Source organism: Delphinapterus leucas, chromosome 14 (genome assembly GCF_059928025.1).
Source record: "Delphinapterus leucas isolate spDelLeu-1000000601 "Yukka" chromosome 14, BTC_Dleu_Yukka2, whole genome shotgun sequence".
NCBI classification, from domain to species: domain Eukaryota; kingdom Metazoa; phylum Chordata; class Mammalia; order Artiodactyla; family Monodontidae; genus Delphinapterus; species Delphinapterus leucas.
Window position 1 is genome coordinate 18,314,982 of NC_143142.1, and position 17,747 is coordinate 18,332,728.

Sequence of the window (17,747 nt, forward strand, 5' to 3'; positions counted from 1 at the left end):
AACCAAAGATAATATTCTGTGCCTGGGCTCTTAGAGCCATGCATTACTTTTTTTTTTTTTTTTTTTAACATCTTTATTGGAGTATAATTCATTACTTTCAATTTATTTTGGTTTGTTTTGATTTTTGGACATGAATGTTTTATTTGACTTTCGGGGGAGCTGTTTATTTTTTGTATTTGTCTATAAAAGTAGGAAATACTAAAAAGCAGAGAGGAAAAAACCCAGGTTTTTTTGCAGTGACAGGCCCACATACAACCACCATTAGTTAATGGTTTGGGTATGTTCTTTGAGACTTTCCTATGCTTAAATTTTTAAGAAATGATGATGCAGTTATAGTATACATTTTCTAAACCTCTAAAATTATTTTAAATGTTTATAACATGGAGAAGGTATAAAGAATATGACCAGCTTTTAAATTCAGTATATCTTGGACATTGCATGTCTATAAATACATCTTTTTTCTGTTCTGAACATTTTGGTTTTTTATCCCTGATTTAAAAAATAGTATGTGGGCTTCCCTGGTGGCGCAGTGGTTGAGAGTCCGCCTGCCGATGCAGGGGACACGGGTTTGTGCCCCGGTACGGGAAGATCCCACATGCCGCGGAGCAGCTGGGCCCGTGAGCCATGGCCGCTGAGCCTGCGCGTCCCGGAGCCTGTGCTCCGCAGCGGGAGAGGCCACAGCAGTGAGAGGCTCGTGTACCGCAAAAAAAAAAGAAGAAAAAATGAAAAAAATATTATGTGCTCAAGTTAAAATTGAACATTTAAAAAAATGTGAGATAGAAAGTGAAAGTCTTAAAATCCTTCCCCAGAGAAGATCACTGTAAAAACTTCTTGAATATTCCTCTAGATCAGCGGTTCTCAAGTGTTTTGGTCTCAGGACCCCCTTTACACTCTTAAAATTTGAGGACCCCCTCAAAAGCTTTTGTTTTTGTTTATGTGAGGTATATTTATTAATGTTTTTACCATGTTAGAAAATAAAACCGAGAAATTAAAAAATATTCATTTAAAATTCACAATAAATTCATTACATTTAACATTTTTATGAGAAAGGACTGCTTTCCAAACTCCAAAATAATGCAGTGAGAACGTGGGCTGGTTTTATACTTTTGTAAATATCTTTAGTCTGGCTCAGTAGCAGACAGCTCGATTCTCATGTCTGCTTCTGCGTCCCCTCTGTTGTGACGTTTTCATTGAAGATGAGGGAAATTTGGCCTCACACAAATAAGAGGTTAGGAAAGAGAAGGGGGTATTTTTCAGATAATTGCAGATATTCTTCTTTCACACTACAGCAAAATTTATTAACAAGTCATAGTCATTTGCATTCTGGAATCTGAAGCCATATCAATGAATTTTTCACTCTGTTGCATTAATATCCATTGGTCTGTTTTGCACTGAGCAGACCTTTTATGGACGCATGATTCTGTGACATGCGGTGTGTGTGTGGAAAATGCTGACTCGTTAAGTCCTGCAGCTCTTCCAAATATTGATGCGTTTCATTATCCCATTTGTTATATCTGCACTGATCTTTGTAGAAAAGCCTTACAAGTAGGAAGCTGTCAGACTCACGGTGACAGATACAAATTTTCCAAAGCTCTAATTTTCACTTGAAAGCTCCAGTCTTATCACCGTCAACAAAAACTCTTAAGTGGTTTTCCTTGAACTTATAGCCTCACTTCGTTAATTTTTGAAAATGTCTAGCAAATACCCAGGTCTGAATCACCATAGTTTTTGTCACTCAGCTGTTCTCTCAAGTGAAAATGATGTTCCATGAAAAAAAGTAACTAGTCCAGCTTGCAACTCAAACAGTAGCCCATTATTTCTTTGCTACAACCATTGTACTTGGGTATAAAGAGGTGCTTTGATGTGTGCATCCCATTTGTCACACAGAATATTAACAAGGTATGCACTGTCTTGATTTGTGCTAAGAGCCACTGTAGCTTTTGCACTCTCAGTGCAAATGTCAACACAGTGGAAAAAGTCCAATAAATGTTTCGGTATTATTATGAAAGTAGTTTTGACTTTGCAGACCTCCTGAAAGGGTCTTAGGGACCCTCAGGGGTCTGAACTGCTGCTCTAAATTTTTTCTGAGTGTCCTAATATGTATTTATAATGTTTATGTATATTTATAAAAATTTTAAAACAGAAATGAGAACATAGTATCTCATAACTGCTGGGATGAACAGAATGTTGTTTTAGATATACTATCCTGATGAGCAGTATATATTTCCATGTCAGTGTAGGAAGATCTGACTCTAGGCATGAAATCTGACAGTCCCCTCTGTCAGTGTCTCTCCCCTCGAGTGGGACCGTGTCCTAGAATTTCTCTAGGGACTTTATCAAGTCACCCACAGCTCTTGGATTGCCCCATGCGTTGCACATGTGAGTGCAATAAAAGCAGAACGCCTGGCTGAGGACCACTGTCCCCAGTGCGTTTTCCACTAGCACTGACTTGCTAAGGGAAAGAGTGGCCTAGAAGAAAGCCTTCATTTTTTTTTTTTTTTTTTTTTTTTTTTTAAGCCTTCATTTTTGACTAGAGGGGCTCTCTGGGAAAAGGAGAAAGCATTAAAAGTATCATTAGCACAAAGAGCATGGCATCTCAGAAGCGTGGGCTTTGATGCCGTGATGTTAGCTGTGTGAAGACAGCCCTCCCTCTGCGCCTTCCGCTTTGTGTGCTGGTGGCCCGAACTGTGTGTTTTCCGCCTTAGGGCCCACGGTGACACTCAGCACTGCAGGAAGGCTCTGCACCGGGCCGTCCAGTGCACCAGCGACTACCCAGAACACGTCTGTGAGGTGTTGCTCACCATGGAGAGGACAGAAGGTGGGGACCTCGGCGCGCTGCCTCTGGCTTGGGGTCTGTCCCTTTTGCCATTTGGTTTCAGGTCTTTAGGCTTAAGGACAGACTGTGTTTACGGCTTCAGCCCCTCAAGGGGCCTCTCTGATGCGACCGTCACACGGTGTTCGCCAGTGAGAGGGGGGAGTCCTGTAGCCCTCCTCAGACTCCACGTGCCAGGGGGCCCGTGACGATGCTCTAGCGCAGGCCTCTCAAGGCTCTCTTTGGTGGGGGCTGTTGTGTGCGGCATCCCTGGCCTCCCGCTACCCACCAGTAGCGCTTTTCTTGCCCCCAGTCCTGACCACCAGAACCACCTGCAGGCGTTGCCAAGGGTTCCCTGGGAATCAGGAGAGACTGTGCTCCAGCACAGCGCCGACAGGCACGTGGCGAAATGCGCTCCCTGGTCACGTGTGCCTCTCTCGTGAATTTCAGAGCCTCAGTGTTCAGTTTCCATGGGCGTTAGTCTGGATTTCGGGGTATGAACCCCTCAGAACTGGAGATAGACACCCAAACAGCAACAACAGTAAGAAAACACCCCAGCATTTCTCATTTGAGGAGCTCTTAAAACCTTTCGGTCTTAGTACAGGTGTCTTGTACCTTTTGCATTAGAATGTTTTCATAATCTTTGCCACAGAGAGCCCATAATAGAACCTATTCTGGTTTTCAAGTCTCTTTTCTAAAAGAGAACGGATGTTCTAAACACACCTGGAAGGACTATTTGAATTCTGAAACTTGAAACCTATACAAATGAAATCTTAAAATGGGGAGCCGATTCTCCAGTTGTTACTGTTTGATGGAAGAGCTTTCTTCTGGAGGTGCGGGACAGTAAGAAAATTTTATATTATTATTATATCCTTCAAAATCTGAAGAAGTGAAAGTTTGCTTCTCTTCCTCTCAAGGTACTTTAGAAGATTGGGATATAGCCGTTCAGAAAACCGAAACTCGACTGGCTCGCGTTAATGAGCAGAGAATTAAGGTAACGATGCTCTTTATTTCAAGTCTTTGAACCTCTGAAAACTATTTTGACTGTGTTTGGTATGAATGTTCCTTGTCAGAACCTTTGGGGTCGTCCTGAGAAATGTCTCTTACTCAGAGTATTAACTATGAAATGTTTGAATGAACATTTAAGCCTGTCTTTTTAGATCGGCTTAAAGCTTTAGCCCCAACGATAGATACAAACCAAAACAGGAATTTTGGCCCTAAAGGTTATTGGAATAGACGAAGAAGCTAAAAGAGGAGCCTGACATACTTAGCCTAGCGATTGGAGCATGAACACCCCCAAATAAATCAGGGCCTCAGTTTCATAGATTTTTTTTTCCTTTCTTTTGGTGAGTCATTCATGGGGATGTTGTGAGACATACGGTAGACTTGAGATGCGGCTCCCAAGAAGCCTGAAGAGGCTGGGGCGCAGCTGGGGAGGTTGGGAGCAGCCCTTCTCCTCGTCCTCTTCCTGGTCGCCTCCCTTCTCCCGGGTGGTGGCCGTCCTCCCTGCGCTCCCACCTCTTCCATCACGAGCCAGTAGACTTCGTGTAATCGCCACGTACAGTGACGCGTCCTATCCCGATTCTCCAGGCTGCGGAGAAGGAAGCAGCCCTCGCCCAGCAAGAGGAAGAAAAGGTTGAACAACGGAAGAGGGCCCGGGCAGAGAAGAAAGCGTTGAAAAAGAAGAAGAAGACCAGAGGCTCGGACAAGAGCAGAGCTGATGAGGATGATGAGAAAGAGTGGGGCGACGACGCGGAAGGTGAGGCCTGGTCGGACGCCACCTGGGACATCCCGGAGCTCCAGACAGGGCGCAGAGCAGCACGGAGAGCCTTCTTGCATTTGAGAATAAGTTGCTTGCAAGGTGCCCACCACCCTCCCTGTCCCTGCCTGCCCTCTACGTGGGTGCCGTCTTCCCCAGCTTGACTCCAAGGCCCTGTGCCAGGCGCCACCCCGTGTAGACACACCCCTGCCCATACTCCCTGGGCTTCGCTCCCTACCCTGTTGCTGACACCACCGCCCTCTTCCTGAGTGGTGCCTCCTCTCCCTCCGTGGGCTCCCACACCCCCACCCTGTCCTGTCACTCCCCGAGCATGGACACCGCCTTATCCTCAGGCCCTGGCGCCCTGCACCGCCGCCGCAGCTGGGCCCTGCAGTGACACCAGCCTTACTTGTCCCCATCAGGTTTTGACAGGTAGAATTTTCCAGCCAGTGTTTCTGTCACCCCTGCCATTTCAGGCGTGGGCAGGTGTGGGTCAGATTTGTTTCAGCAAAACCAGTCAAGGTAAAGAATTGTCTCTAGACACTAAAGGACACTAAACATTTTTCTAGTTCAGAGTTGTCAACCAGAGGGAAATAGTAATGGAGTCATTGTTCAGTTGACCAAGAATTTCTCCCCGAGTCTTTTTGGGGCCTTCAGAAATGGTAGCTCACTGCGCTTTAGGGCTTCTGGTTTAGCAGGGGAAGGCAAACGGGACCTGTGGCCGCAGTGACGTGTAATAGGGACTTGGGGAGATGTAGGTCTGAATCATGGTGGAGGCGAGGGAAAACACTAGGGGCCCTGCAGGAAAGACTTTGTGGGGAAGTGACGCTGCACCTTGGCATCTGGGGGAGGAGTGTGAGAAAGAAGGGAAGGGGCCAGCCAGCCAGGGTCAGCAAAGCACAGGGCACAAAACAGCCTGGCATTTTCTCCGAGCAGCAAGTGTCTGCCTTTGGGCCCTGATGCATGGCAGAGGGCTGGGTGCTGGGGTGGGTGAGGCTGGGGCAGCAGGCAGGCCAGCAGGCCCAGTCAGGGTGCCCTGGAATGCAGCGAGCGTGCCACGGTCAGGCTCCATCGGGAAGGCAGTGGGAAACTGATGGGAAGGTCTGGAAGCAGGGGACCCTCACCAGTTGGGTTTCAGTGTTGTCCCCCTGGAGGCAGTGGGAAGAGTGGGTTGGAGTATGATGTTGTTAAGTTCTGTTGAAGGACAGAAGACAATCGTGAACGTGGGTAGGAACTGTAGCACCACTTTGTACTGCTTCCAGGGGTGCCCCGGGGAGCACATACTTCAGTGTCACCGGAGGTGCTTGTTTACCCGCGGTCCCCAGGCTCTATCCTCCCTTCGCTGCCCTGGGCTGTCTAGGATGGGGGTCCTTGGGATTTGCCAGCCCAACTTGGAGACCCACTGACCTCTCATATGATTAAGCGTGGCCGATGAGGACTTAGGTTATCACTTGCACCTGAGTTCATCCCCTCACACGAATGTAACTGGGGCCCGGAAGGGAGTGGGATGAGTCGGGCGGGTCAAGAGAGACCTGGCTGAGGGCGGTGGGGGGCGGGTCGTATAGGGGGAAGAGCCCTTTCCCTGCCAGCCGCTCCGCTTGCACTGACAGGAAGGGGTTAGTTAACTAATAGTCACTGCTTTTCTCCCGACCTATTGTAGAGCAGCCTTCCAAGCGCAGGAGGGTGGAGAACAGCGTTCCTCCCGCTGGGGAAGCTGAGCTGGGCCCAGAAGCCGACCCGGGCCTCTCTGGGAGCAGCGCCCCTGCGGCCGCAGAGCTTCCCTCTGAGCAGAAGGAGCAGCGGGCGGCCACCCGAAGGAGGGATGTGCCCAGGGTGCTGCACGACAGCAGCAAGGACGGCGTCACCGTCTTCGTCAGCAACCTGCCCTATGGCCTGCGGGAGCCTGCCGCCACGCTCCGGCCGCTCTTCGAGGCCTGCGGGGATGTGGTCGAGGTCCGCCCCATCTTCAGCAACCGCGGGGACTTCCGGGGCTACTGCTACGTCGAGTTTAAAGAGGAGGCGGTGGCCCTGCGGGCCCTGGAGCTGGATCGGCAGACCGTTGAGGGGCGGCCAATGTTTGTCTCCCCCTGTGTGGACAAGAGCAAAAACCCAGACTTCAAGGTAGGTTTGTGGAATAAAGCACGCCTTTACGTAGGGTTGCGGTAGGACGGGGTAAGCGCTCTTTTCCTGCAGCAACTCATATTTAGAATACACGTGGAACATTTGTTAAGAACAAAACTTCCGCGTTAACCGGGTCAGTTCTGTTCTGGTTCACTGAGGTCTCAACTCGGGGCTGGGTCACTTCGAACCGGCATTACTTGACAGAGGACGGTACAGTTAGGAACTGTGTGATGGCCGCTTGCCGCTGGATGGTTAGGAGTGACGGGACTGTGCCAGGTGTTTTGTATGTTACCTCACTGGGTCGTCACCCAGGCTCTGGGAAAAGTGGCTTCACTTGCCATTTTACAGAGGAGGAAGTGGAAGCTTCGAGAAGTTGAGTGACTCGCCCGGGGCGAGTTGACAGTTCCCAGCACCCGGAGCCGGCTCTGGCTGGGCCAGGCCTGTGGACGAGGCCTGACCCCGTGTCGTGGGGAGCTGGGTTGGGCCTCGGGTCATCATTTCCTCTCCCCACTCCTCCCTGTAGGTGTTCAGGTACAGCACTGCCCTGGAGAAGCACAAGCTATTCGTCTCGGGCCTGCCATTCTCTTGCACAAAAGAGGAACTAGAAGAGATCTGCAAGGCCCACGGCACTGTGAAGGACATCCGGCTGGTCACCAACCGGGCCGGCAAACCCAAGGTCAGCGTCTGAGCAGACGGCAGTCGCCTCCCGGAGTCTGGGCGAGCCTTTGTTCAGAGGTTACTTGGTTCTAGAGTGGGTTCTGATCTGTCTACTAGGAAGCAGACGAGAAGTTAACAGGATAGGTGCACTAGGCTTTTTTTCCATTTGGAGTCAGATGAACTGACTCCAAATGTGGCTCATTGTACTTAAAAGAATAGGGTGTTTGAAGAAAAACTACCACGAATTAGCAGGGGCTCCAGTGCAGCTCCCAGGCTGTGGGGCCTTGGGGTGAGGTGCCCCCCCTTGCAGTCTCCTCCCTCCTGCCCAGACCCCTCTTTTCACTAGGCCTCTGGCCATCTCCCCGGGTCCCTGCACTGGCTTCCCCCTTACCACGTCCTCCCCTTCTCCGGTCCCCTCAATCTCTTGTGAAATCCTTGATGACGTTTTGAGTAGTTGTTTAAGAAGAGTTTGGTTTGACCTCTCAACCCCCGTCCCGTTTATCCAGGTTAATCGAGAGTTGAAGAATATGAATAAGGGCGTCCCCAGGCACAGGGACATCGGGGCTCACCTGTGTCCAGGACCCCTCATCCATTTGCTAGATTTATGCTGGTCCCTCTCTCTCTTTTTTTGGCTGGAGCAAGCACAAGATGCACTGAACTTAAAAAGTTATCTGAAGTTAGTCAGTTGCAGAAATAGGGAGGGAGACTAGGGCTGTGAGACCTATAGACAAAGGATGGCGGTGGTGGGGAGGGAACCCAAGGGTCGGGGGCCCGCCCTGAACCGGCTGGTGGACCTCAGGGAGGAGGTTGTGCCCTGCAGCACTCACCTGGCCGGGCTTTTGCAAACTTTCAGGGCCTGGCCTATGTGGAGTACGAAAACGAATCCCAGGCATCTCAGGCTGTCCTGAAGATGGATGGCATGACTATCAAAGAGAACGTCATCAAAGTGGCTATCAGCAACCCGCCTCAGAGGAAGGCTCCGGAGAAGCCAGAGGCAAGGAAAGCCCCGGGGGTCGCCGTGGTGCCGCGGCAGATCTACGGAGCGTAAGTGTTGTGTGCTCGTTGGTGCAGACTTCGTCCTGGCCTGCACCACGGTGACCGAGTTTCCCCTCAACACAGTGAGTTCAGACGGGAGGTCAGGGCCTGGCGTCCCTGGGGCGCTCACGCTCGTTCCCAGGGCAGGGTGTCGGCAGCAAGTCCACGCTGAGGGCCAGGGAAGTGGGACCCTCTCTCGTGTTCGCCAGTTTACTGGTGATTGATTGATTTATTAAGACAGTGATTACGTTAAAGTCCCCTTTGGCAGGTGAATCCATATGTGTAGGTTCCATACCTGACAGCCATGTGCTTGCCGTGCTAATCTATATCTCCACCTGTAATCCAGATAGAAGCTCTGTTCTCACCCGACAGGGATGAGGCAGCAGGGTGCGAGGTTATTTGGTGAGGTCTGCAAGTTTACAGCCATTTTTATCCACCCTGTGTGTGACGGTATTACACAGACGTGGCCCTGGCCAAAATTGTGGAAAAGGCAGAGTTGGTTAAAGTGATTTTTACCTAATAGCCGAAGTCAGGGAGAACAGGGCTCGTCTTATTACCTTCTTGTTTTTTGTTTTTCACCTTTTACCTTGCGGTGATCTGAGACCATCCTGGCTTATTTTCATCAATTGTCGCCTCAGAAGGTCCGTGCATTGTTTGCTCTTCCAGGCGGGGGAAGGGGAGGACCCAGCTCTCTCTGCTGCCCCGCGCCCTGCAACGCCCAAGCGCCACCGCAGCCCAGGCTGAAAACGGCCCTGCCCCACCGCCGGCGGCCACCGAGGTACCCAAGATGTCCAACGCCGACTTTGCCAAGTTGCTTCTGAGAAAGTGAGTGGGACTGTGCGAGAAGGGAAATGCCTTACTTGATGCTGGCCGGGAAGACGCCCGGTGCCCAGCTGTGCCCTGGCTGTGCAGGACCCAGTGCAGCGCCTGTGACCACACGCTTGCTCTGGTTTAGGTAGGACGGGAAAAGGGTGTCCAAGGAAAAAAGAGGCTTTAAGTGCTCCCTCATATTGAGGGCGAGAGGATGAAAATGGTCACTCCACAGGCTGGGCGCAGGGTGCAGTTTCCTAAGATGTGTCTTAAAGAGAGAGAAACAGAAGTGAAATGCGAACACACCGTTTTGAGACACCCCCCCCCCCTTGTCCAAATATTTTTGGCCACCTCTGGTCCCCTTTTTATAAGACACTTCTCTTACACCCTGCACAGCACAGGTGCCCATCGCTCTTTTAATTTTTAAAAGACAAAATGGCAGGTGTTAGTAATTCACCAGAATGGCCTATTTTAGTAAAGGGGTGGGGGCAAGGGGCATCACATAAAACATCTGATGGGCTTTTGTTCACGGGGGCTGTGCGTTTTTATATTACGTATTTGTAAATGACACGTCAACCCACTGTTTTGTTTCCTAAAAGCAAAATACTTGTGACATTTGTATAGGAATTCTGTGCGCCATCTGCTATGGACGTTTTTCTTTGCCTAGTGACTAAGTGAACTGTGTTCTTTGTCTAAATACTGAGTTTCAGCCCTTTGGTTTTGTTTAAATAGCATTGTCAAGTGCAAACTTAAATTCTCCCCATTTAGCTTTGTTTATTAAACTGAAGTTCTCTTAAAAACTTCTTGTCGAAAGGTACTCAGATGTGCATTCAAATATGTATTTTGAAATGAGTGTACCTTGGTTTACCTAATGGGTGTGTAAATAGAACTTTTGTAAGTCAAATCCGCTTGGCACTTTGATTTAAACCATTTCTGCTGTGATATCTTCGGTTTTAAACTTCAGTTTACAGCAGTTTGGCGCTTAACAGCTCTCAAGCTTTTTTTTTTACCCACATCTTTTATCCAGTATTCATTGCTTTGAAAGTGACATTGGCAGTTCAGTAGGGAAACTGACTTTATAAAAGGCACTCTGGGGAAAAAAATCGGAATTCTTTCCTATGTCATGAAAATCAGCTCATTTATCTGTTTCTAAAGGTTTTATGCATCATTCAGGCTGTCCTATATTTTTTAACTTAACAATTGAACCAGATAAGTAGTAAACTAAGCCCCGTGTGCCTGTCATCGAGCTTCAGCATTGCTCAGCTCATAGCCCGTCTTCATCTCCACCTCCTGCCCCTCATGTATCCCGTGTTCTGGAGGGATATTCACCTAATAATACTGTAGCACGTATCTCTAAGGACTTAAAGGCCTTGGTTTTTATCATTTCTAGAAACATTAGCAGTGATACCTTAATGTTATCAACCATCCAGGCAAAGCTCCAATTTCATGTTGTTGATTGATAGGTTCTCTGTACCTCATCTTTATCTTCTGCACAGAACGTTAGGTGTTTCTGAATTCAAGCAGCGGCTGTGAGCAGTCAGAAGAACCTGTGTTCTCTGGGCTGGCCGGCCATCCACTTCCCTGCAAGAGGCCCGTTCTGTGGGTGAGAGGATGTGGGTCAGTCGGGGACCAAGGGGCCATGGACCTTTCCTTAGCAATCCAGGTCATGTGGTGGTAAACGGTTTTGTTCTCTCGCTCTTGCCAATCCTCTGACCTCACCCTCTCAGATGTCCACAGGGGCTTGTTACAGAGGTGGACCTTCAGACTCGAGCAGGACCCGATTTAGGTGCAGGGTGTTGACTGTTCTAGAAATAGATTTTCAGGAACATAGGAGTGGGTTTATGTAGTCCTGGGGGGGGAAAACTGATGGTAAATAGATACATGAAAAACCATTTCAGCTACTCGTGTCTTAGTGCAAGATCAGCGATACATCCCTGTCAACGTAACCAACCAGTTCTGTCTCGGTGTCTTGTTGAAATAATTACCATCTTGGATCTGTTTTTCTCCCAGAACAATATAAAGAATAGGGCTAAAGTTCTGAAAGAATCCCTCCTTCCCCCTTAGGATAGATGTGTGGGAACATCTCTTGAATAAGGTAGCAAAGTCTCAGGCATTTATGTAACAAAATACTTTATTAGTAATTTGTTAAAATAATACCCTTCACATAGCTAAAGTGCAAATTTCTCCCTCTGGTACAAAGCAAGCACTTCTGTCAGGCTTCCTTGGTGTGCTTATAAAGAGCAAGACGACTAGAAGAGTTAAGGTTTAAGAAATACCTAATGGCAGCATACAAATACACTTTTTATCAAGGTTTGAATAACTATTACTTGGGGCCAGTTCATACATCTTTTCACTTTACTAATCTTTCAGAAATTCAGACTAAACAGCAGCAGCCAACTTGGAAACTTGGCTTTAGTTACATGTAACATTTTATCTTCTAACAAGTTGCCAGGAACATAAGGCCACTCCAAGGCAATCTGCTCTGCTTCCGAGGGGACAGTGGCTGTGGGGCAGGTGAGTGGATTAAAGGGACGCATCCTGGCTGTGGTCAAAAGTGCTTCTCGGCTCCTGTGAACTGGCGCTCTGACTCCTCACAGATGCTTGTTGGGGACTGACTGTCTTCAGATTTGCAGCAGGATTTAATTGTTAGGTGACAAACCCAGAAGAAGAAACATCTGGTCTGAATTGCTGCAAATGTGAGAAACATCAATACAAAGCACCCAGGATAGCCACGCCCCTGTTCTTAATTAGAGAAACGGCCCACGTGGCAAAATAACAGCCTCTGGTACTGGAGTTTGCAAACTATGGCTCAAAGAACCTTCCTTGAAATAAGCGAGGTATCTAACTAGATACTGTAAACGTTCATTTCATATCTCAGAAATTTGCTCTACCGGTAAGGATTAGTCACAACACTAACCTCTTGGTAGGGGAGCCAATGCCTGTACGAAAGGAAGCTTTCAGTCACTTCTCACAACTGCGACCGGGTTCTCCTCAGCCGTGCGGACTTCTCTCAGGTACTCACAGACCCTCGCGGCCGGTTCCAGAAAGGGCTGCAAGGGGTTACTCCTCCGGACCTCATCCCACAGCTCCCCCACCTCAGTGCAGTGCAGATTCTGCTCCAGAACCTGTATTCTGGTCACACAAGGAGCACTGATGCCCCCAAAGCCTGCTGGGGCCACCCCAAGGATCGGGGCCACCAGCACAGACAGCACACGTTTAACCAGCTCTGAGGGAAATAAATAACTGGGCTCAATTATAAGTTATCTTAGGGACAAGGCTTAATAACTTAGTTTCCTTCTTTAAAGAAGCATTTGGAGATAAAGAATTTTAAGTTTCTTACCCATCTCCTTTTACTCTGGGAGATGACTAGGTTTCTAGAATCGCTGAGTTTCTTGGATTTATTCCCCCCGGGACATCCTTTGCCACCAAGGGAGGATTTAGAGCGTTAGGGCTTCACAGGCAGCGTCTCCTTGAACCTAGAGTGGTTGGGTCTGGCCTCTGGCAGTGCCACAGGGTACTCTGTGGTGGCAAAGAGCAGGGTGTCCAGGGTTGTCTCCGTGCACTTGGCAATGAAGCGGATGAACGGCCTCACGTCGCCTTCGTTGGCCACCTCCAGCACGTGGTAGTACTCGGACCTCTGCTCCTTGCGTATGGTGATGGGCGGGTAGCCTGCCTGCATGAGGATGAGGTTCATGAGCAGGCGCGAGGTCCTGCCGTTGCCGTCGATGAAGGGGTGGATGTAGACGAGTTTATAGTGGGCCAGGGCCGCAAACTCCACCGGGTGCAGGTTCATGGCGTCCTCCGAGTTGAGCCACTGTATGAACTCCTGCATCTGCTTCTCCACCTCCTGAGGGTGGGGCGGGACGTGGTGGCCCACCAGGACCTGGGTCGTGCGAAAGCGGCCAGCTTCCACGGGATCCACGTACCCCAGCACCCGCCGGTGGATCTCCAGCACGTCGCTGATGCTGACAGAGCCGATGCGGGAGAGCAGCGTCGTGTTGACGTACTTCATGGCCGCGTGCATGCCGATGACCTCATTCTGCTCCTCCAGGCTCTTCCCCGGCACGGCGTAGCGGGTCTCCAGGATGTGCCTGATCTCTGAGAGGGTGAGAGTGTTGCCTTCGATGGCCACTGTGTGGTAGATGTGGTGGTAGTACGTCTCCTCCATGACCCGGCGCAGTGCCGAGTTGCCCTTGGGGATGGACATGACCTTCTTCACTTTGCTGTCGATGATGCTGAAGTACCGCTGGTCAATCTCCTCCACCAGCGGCAGCGTGCGGTCGCGGTTGACCAGCGCCTTCTTGTGGTGGGGCGCGATGGTCAGTGCTCTGGTGTACAGGTAGTCAGCCTGGATGATGTCCCTGTCCTCTTCTGAGAAGATGCCGAACTCATTGAGCGCGTCCACGAAGCCCGGGTCCATGTTGAGGGCGTGCAGGAAGAGCTTGTGGGCTTTCTCCCGCTTGCCCTGGCGTTTCATTTCCAGGGCTTGGTTCAAAGCTGCTTTGGCTTCTAACTTGCTGGCTAGAAAAGAGTCAAAGAGGTGTGGGTCAGGGAGGGGCAGAGGACGTTCAGGGGCGGCGTCACCCCTGACAGCTGGTCTCCTCCATGGCCTCAGGGGGCTCTATCCAGCCATGTTGTACATGCCCTTCCCATATCTGTATGTGCAGACAGGTTTGTTCCCTACAGCCCAGTGGGGCCCTGTGCTGGTCGCTGTCCACTCAGCCCCAAAGCCATTCTCTACCGTGGGGGCAGCAGCCGGGCTCCTCGGCCCCCTCCTCTGACCTGCCGTCGTTGAGTGGCTGTGTTTTCCTACGGCCGCAGCTCCTGTCAGGCGGCCCTCCCCTACCTCTGCTCCAGCTCGCAGCCGTTCTGGTGATTGCGGGTCCCTTCTTCCCCCTGCCTCCACCCCTGCCCCTTTAGGCCCTGGTTTTCAACTGGACCCTGCGGTACCTCTGGCCCTTTTCTGCTGGCCCTCCCACCCCCAGTGCCAGCCACACCTCCTAGACTTCTTTTAGTTCCTCAAGTGCCCAGGGCTCTCCTACCTTGTGGTCTCTGCCTGGAACACACTCCCCTCAAACCTTTTTCCCTTGGGTCTCTCCTCAGGCATCCCCTCCTCCAGGGAGCCTTCCTGTGTGCTCCTATGGCTCCCTCTGCTTCCGTATCACCACATGTATCTCAGCCACCTATCACCTTGTCTGTCTGGCTAGGAGCTCAGGGCTGACCCTGTACCCCGCACACACGACATAGCTGGCCCTCTAAATACCTATGGGATTAACGAGCGTCGAGGCGAGATGGCCAGTCTTACCTGGAGAGGCCTTGGTCTTGACCACCAGCGGTGCTGCATCCCTGGAGGTGACACTGAGCTCCGTGGATGGGCTGGTGCACTTGGTGACAGCAGGCTGGGCCCTGTCCAACTTGCTCCTGAGCAGGTAGAAGCCTTTGAGCACAGCCAGACACTGCTCCTCCATGGCCCCCAGCGGCAGCAGCAGGGCCATCAGGGAGCCCAGCACCATGCTCAGCAGTATCACCCACAGGAAGCGGCCCCAGACTGAGACCCATTTTGGTTCAGTCACCGCCATCACTGAAGCCATCGACATGAGTGTCATCTGGACCCAGGGGTGGGCCCCTTGCACATGTCCACAGTGGCCTGGGAGAGAGCAGGATCTGCAAGGAACCAGGAGTTGTAGGAGGTGAAGCAGGGGAACCGATACCTTGATGACACATTTCTGGCTTCAGGGGAGGCTTGGAGACCCCACGGTTCTTAATTCACTGTGACCAGGGGGTGGGGGTGAGGCAAGGATTAGGTGCCACCTCCAGGGCGGTGTGACTGTGAAAAACAGTGCTGCCACCCAACTGCTATTAAACACCTACTGCATGCCAGACCCTGTGCTAAACCCTAAGGACCTCACACATACCCTCCTGCAATCTTCAACAGGAACTGAGGCTGCCCAATTCTCCAGCGGAGACCGGCTCAGAGAGGTGAAGGCCCTTGCCCAGAGTCACCCAGTGAGCAAGTAACGGCCTTGGGTTATGGCTCAAAAGCCTCCCCACTTAAGCGTCAATCTGTGGCCTCTGACTCGAAACACTGGGTGCCCTAGACACATAACACACATCTCCAGAACAGCTAAGGTAGTTCTAAGGCTCATTCTTTGGTAAGTACAACTGTTTGAAGGCCTGATTTATTGCCACCTGGGCAGTCAGCTCTTCCTGCCCTCACCCTGATATTAGCCACAATTCTGTTCCCCGCTCTGGCCTTCTTTTCCTGGCCTGTCCAGGAGGCATCCCGCCTAGAGTTTGGGCAGTCTGAGCATCTCAAGAGGAACTCAGGTTGTGGGCCAGAGGGGGTGACCACTTGCCTTCTGTGACAATGAGCAGGTGCTTGGGGCTGGCAGTGGGAGTGGAGGGATCGGGTCTGCAAACACCATCATACTAACAGTAGGCATTTATTAAGCAACTACGGTGTGCTGGGCATTGAGCTGAGTGCTAGCAATGCCTTATCTCACTTACCCCTCACCACCTCACGGAGGAAAGCTGCCCCTAAGCTCCACTTTACAGACGAGAGAAACTGATACACAGAGAGCAAGTCAATTCCCACACAGCCTGCAGGGAATAAACAGCGGCATTCGGGAACGAATTCCCAGTGCACCTGGGTCCAGAGTACCCAGGTCTTCACCTCTTTTATCATAACCAGGGCCCAAGCACCCGATCCCATCTGCTCCTGGTACTGGACCAAGACCCAGAACTGACTGATAAGGTTTCTGGGGGAGCCCGGCTGGTTGATACAGAACATCTGAAAAGGCGTGGTACGAGCTCTAATGGGGAGGTACGGAAGAGAGTGTGGGTCACTGCTTCGTCCAGGTGGTCGGCGCGGGCTCCTCGGCGGGGTTGGAGTTCTCCGAGGAGGACGTGCGTTCTGGGGGCACGAATCTCTCAGCCCTCCCTAGCTAGGAAGGGGGAAACCGGCTCCAAGAGGCGAGGACACTGGACTAAGGTCATTCTGAGAAGCCGCCCCTTTCCGAACCCCCCCCCCCCCCCAGGGCTCGCTGCCCCGCTGCACCCTTCCCGGTTCACCCCCTCCTCACCTCGCGCCACTACCCGGTCCTGCTCTGCTGTCGCCTTCTCAGCACTCGCAGTCTCGGCTGGCCGCCGGCTCCGGAGACCTTTGCCTTCAGCCCGTGGCCCCGCCCTCGGCGACTCTCCATTGGCCGGCCCGCCATCCTCTTCGCAGCGTATTGGCTTCCTCAATTTGTCTGCGCCTCGCATTTCCGGGTTCCCGCTCTGCCTCCGCTTTCCCGGGAAAGACGCGCCGTGGGCCACTCCCATTGGCTGACTCCTGTATTGGTCTCGTGCCCGTAAGGACCAATAAGCAATAGGAGAGGCGGGGCGTGAGCGACAAGCGGGAGCCCCAGGTGCGGAAAACCCCCGCCTATGCGGTTTTGGGGCGCTCTGGGTACGGCCTGAAAACTCGAAGTTCCAATTGTCTTTCCCTTAAGTTTCTTCCTTCCGCGGGCCCCTCTCGCCGCCCCCTGGGCCTCAGTTTCCTTAGGTGTAAAGTGAGAATGCTGATGGTTTACAGCTGTCCACCCTGTTAGTCTGACTTAACACCCCGCGTTCTCAGCCTCCTCTCTGGGCTACCAGGGTTGCCCTCTTCCCCCGTCTCTCACCTTCTTTTCCTCCTGACTTTTAAATTTACATCCTCTTGAGAAGAGCCTGGCTGGTTCTCTTGCTTCCCGGTGTGGGCAAAGAATGTTGCCTGCCATTTCAGCAAGCAAAGAACTCTGCCTGCCATTCTGGTAGACAATGGATTATGGCCATCCCTCAAGCCATCCTACGTTGCAGCTGCCCAGAGGGTTTGTGCGCCCTAGGTGGAACTCAAGATGGAAAGAAACAGGATACTGGCCCTAGATAATTAAGATGCATATCAAAGGAACAATTTCAATGAGCCTACATTCTTCCATCTTCTTATAGAAAGGCACTAAACTCATTCACTTGAGATGCTTTTTGTGATTAGCAGCAATCTTCTGAGTGTTCAACAGCACCCCCAACCCCCCCGCCCCCCCGCAAAAACTCATATCCTGGCTCCTCCCTTACCTCTTTGGAACAGTTCTTCAGAGTTGAGAGGACTCTGCAGTCGTCAGTAATGTCCCTGAACAAGAACAATTAAACTTTCAGGTTATATGTTTTGTTTTTCAGTCGACAGAAGTTTTCTCCTTGAAGCAGAGAACTGAAAGCTCCATTTTAATTCACATTTTTTTTTTTTTTTGCGGTACCTGGGCCTCTCACTGTTGTGGCCTCTCCCGTTGTGGAGCACGGGCTCCGGACGCGCAGGCTCAGCGGCCATGGCTCACGGGCCCAGCCGCTCCGCGGCATGTGGGATCTTCCCGGACCGGGGCACGAACCCGCGTCCCCTGCATCGGCAGGCGGACTCTCAACCACTGCGCCACCAGGGAAGCCCTAATTCACAAATATTGACATTAAACATCCAGGACGTGCCCAGAAATGCTACAGTACATGAGTTAAAAATATATATATATTAGCAGTACAGATTCTGTA

The 17,747-nt window shown here is 51.1% G+C and overlaps 2 protein-coding genes across 7 annotated transcripts in view; one reads left to right on the forward strand and one right to left on the reverse strand.

Moving 5' to 3' along the window:
* Positions 1-10,011, forward strand: part of SART3 (spliceosome associated factor 3, U4/U6 recycling protein) — a 33,461-nt gene extending 23,450 nt beyond the window's left edge. For 2 of the 4 annotated variants that reach the window (XM_089894612.1, XM_089894614.1), the window contains exons 13-19: positions 2,706-2,851; positions 3,730-3,806; positions 4,403-4,571; positions 6,232-6,692; positions 7,216-7,368; positions 8,203-8,393; positions 9,051-10,011. In XM_089894612.1, the coding sequence (XP_089750738.1) occupies positions 2,706-2,851; positions 3,730-3,806; positions 4,403-4,571; positions 6,232-6,692; positions 7,216-7,368; positions 8,203-8,393; positions 9,051-9,213 (1,360 nt within the window). In that variant the 3' untranslated portion in view covers positions 9,214-10,011. The remainder of the gene's footprint in view (positions 1-2,705; positions 2,852-3,729; positions 3,807-4,402; positions 4,572-6,231; positions 6,693-7,215; positions 7,369-8,202; positions 8,394-9,050) is intronic. The other 2 variants (XM_022550656.3, XM_022550657.3) reach the window with 1 other exon arrangement.
* Positions 48-16,360, reverse strand: FICD (FIC domain protein adenylyltransferase). Of its 3 annotated transcripts, none has more exons than XR_016387521.1 (3): positions 14,500-14,858; positions 12,112-13,715; positions 48-10,791 (listed from the first exon to the last, which is right to left on the reverse strand). XR_016387521.1 is itself a non-coding variant. In XM_022550658.3 (3 exons), the coding sequence occupies exons 2-3, from the start codon at positions 14,798-14,800 to the stop codon at positions 12,640-12,642; spliced, it is 1,377 nt and encodes a 458-aa protein (XP_022406366.1). In that variant the 5' UTR covers positions 14,801-14,858; positions 16,277-16,360; the 3' UTR covers positions 48-12,639. The 3 variants fall into 3 exon arrangements, 2 of the variants coding, with proteins under 2 accessions (XP_022406366.1, XP_089750741.1); XM_022550658.3 differs by adding an exon at positions 16,277-16,360 and having other exon boundaries at positions 48-13,715; XM_089894615.1 differs by having other exon boundaries at positions 48-13,715; positions 14,500-16,215.
* Positions 16,361-17,747: the final 1,387 nt, after the last annotated feature.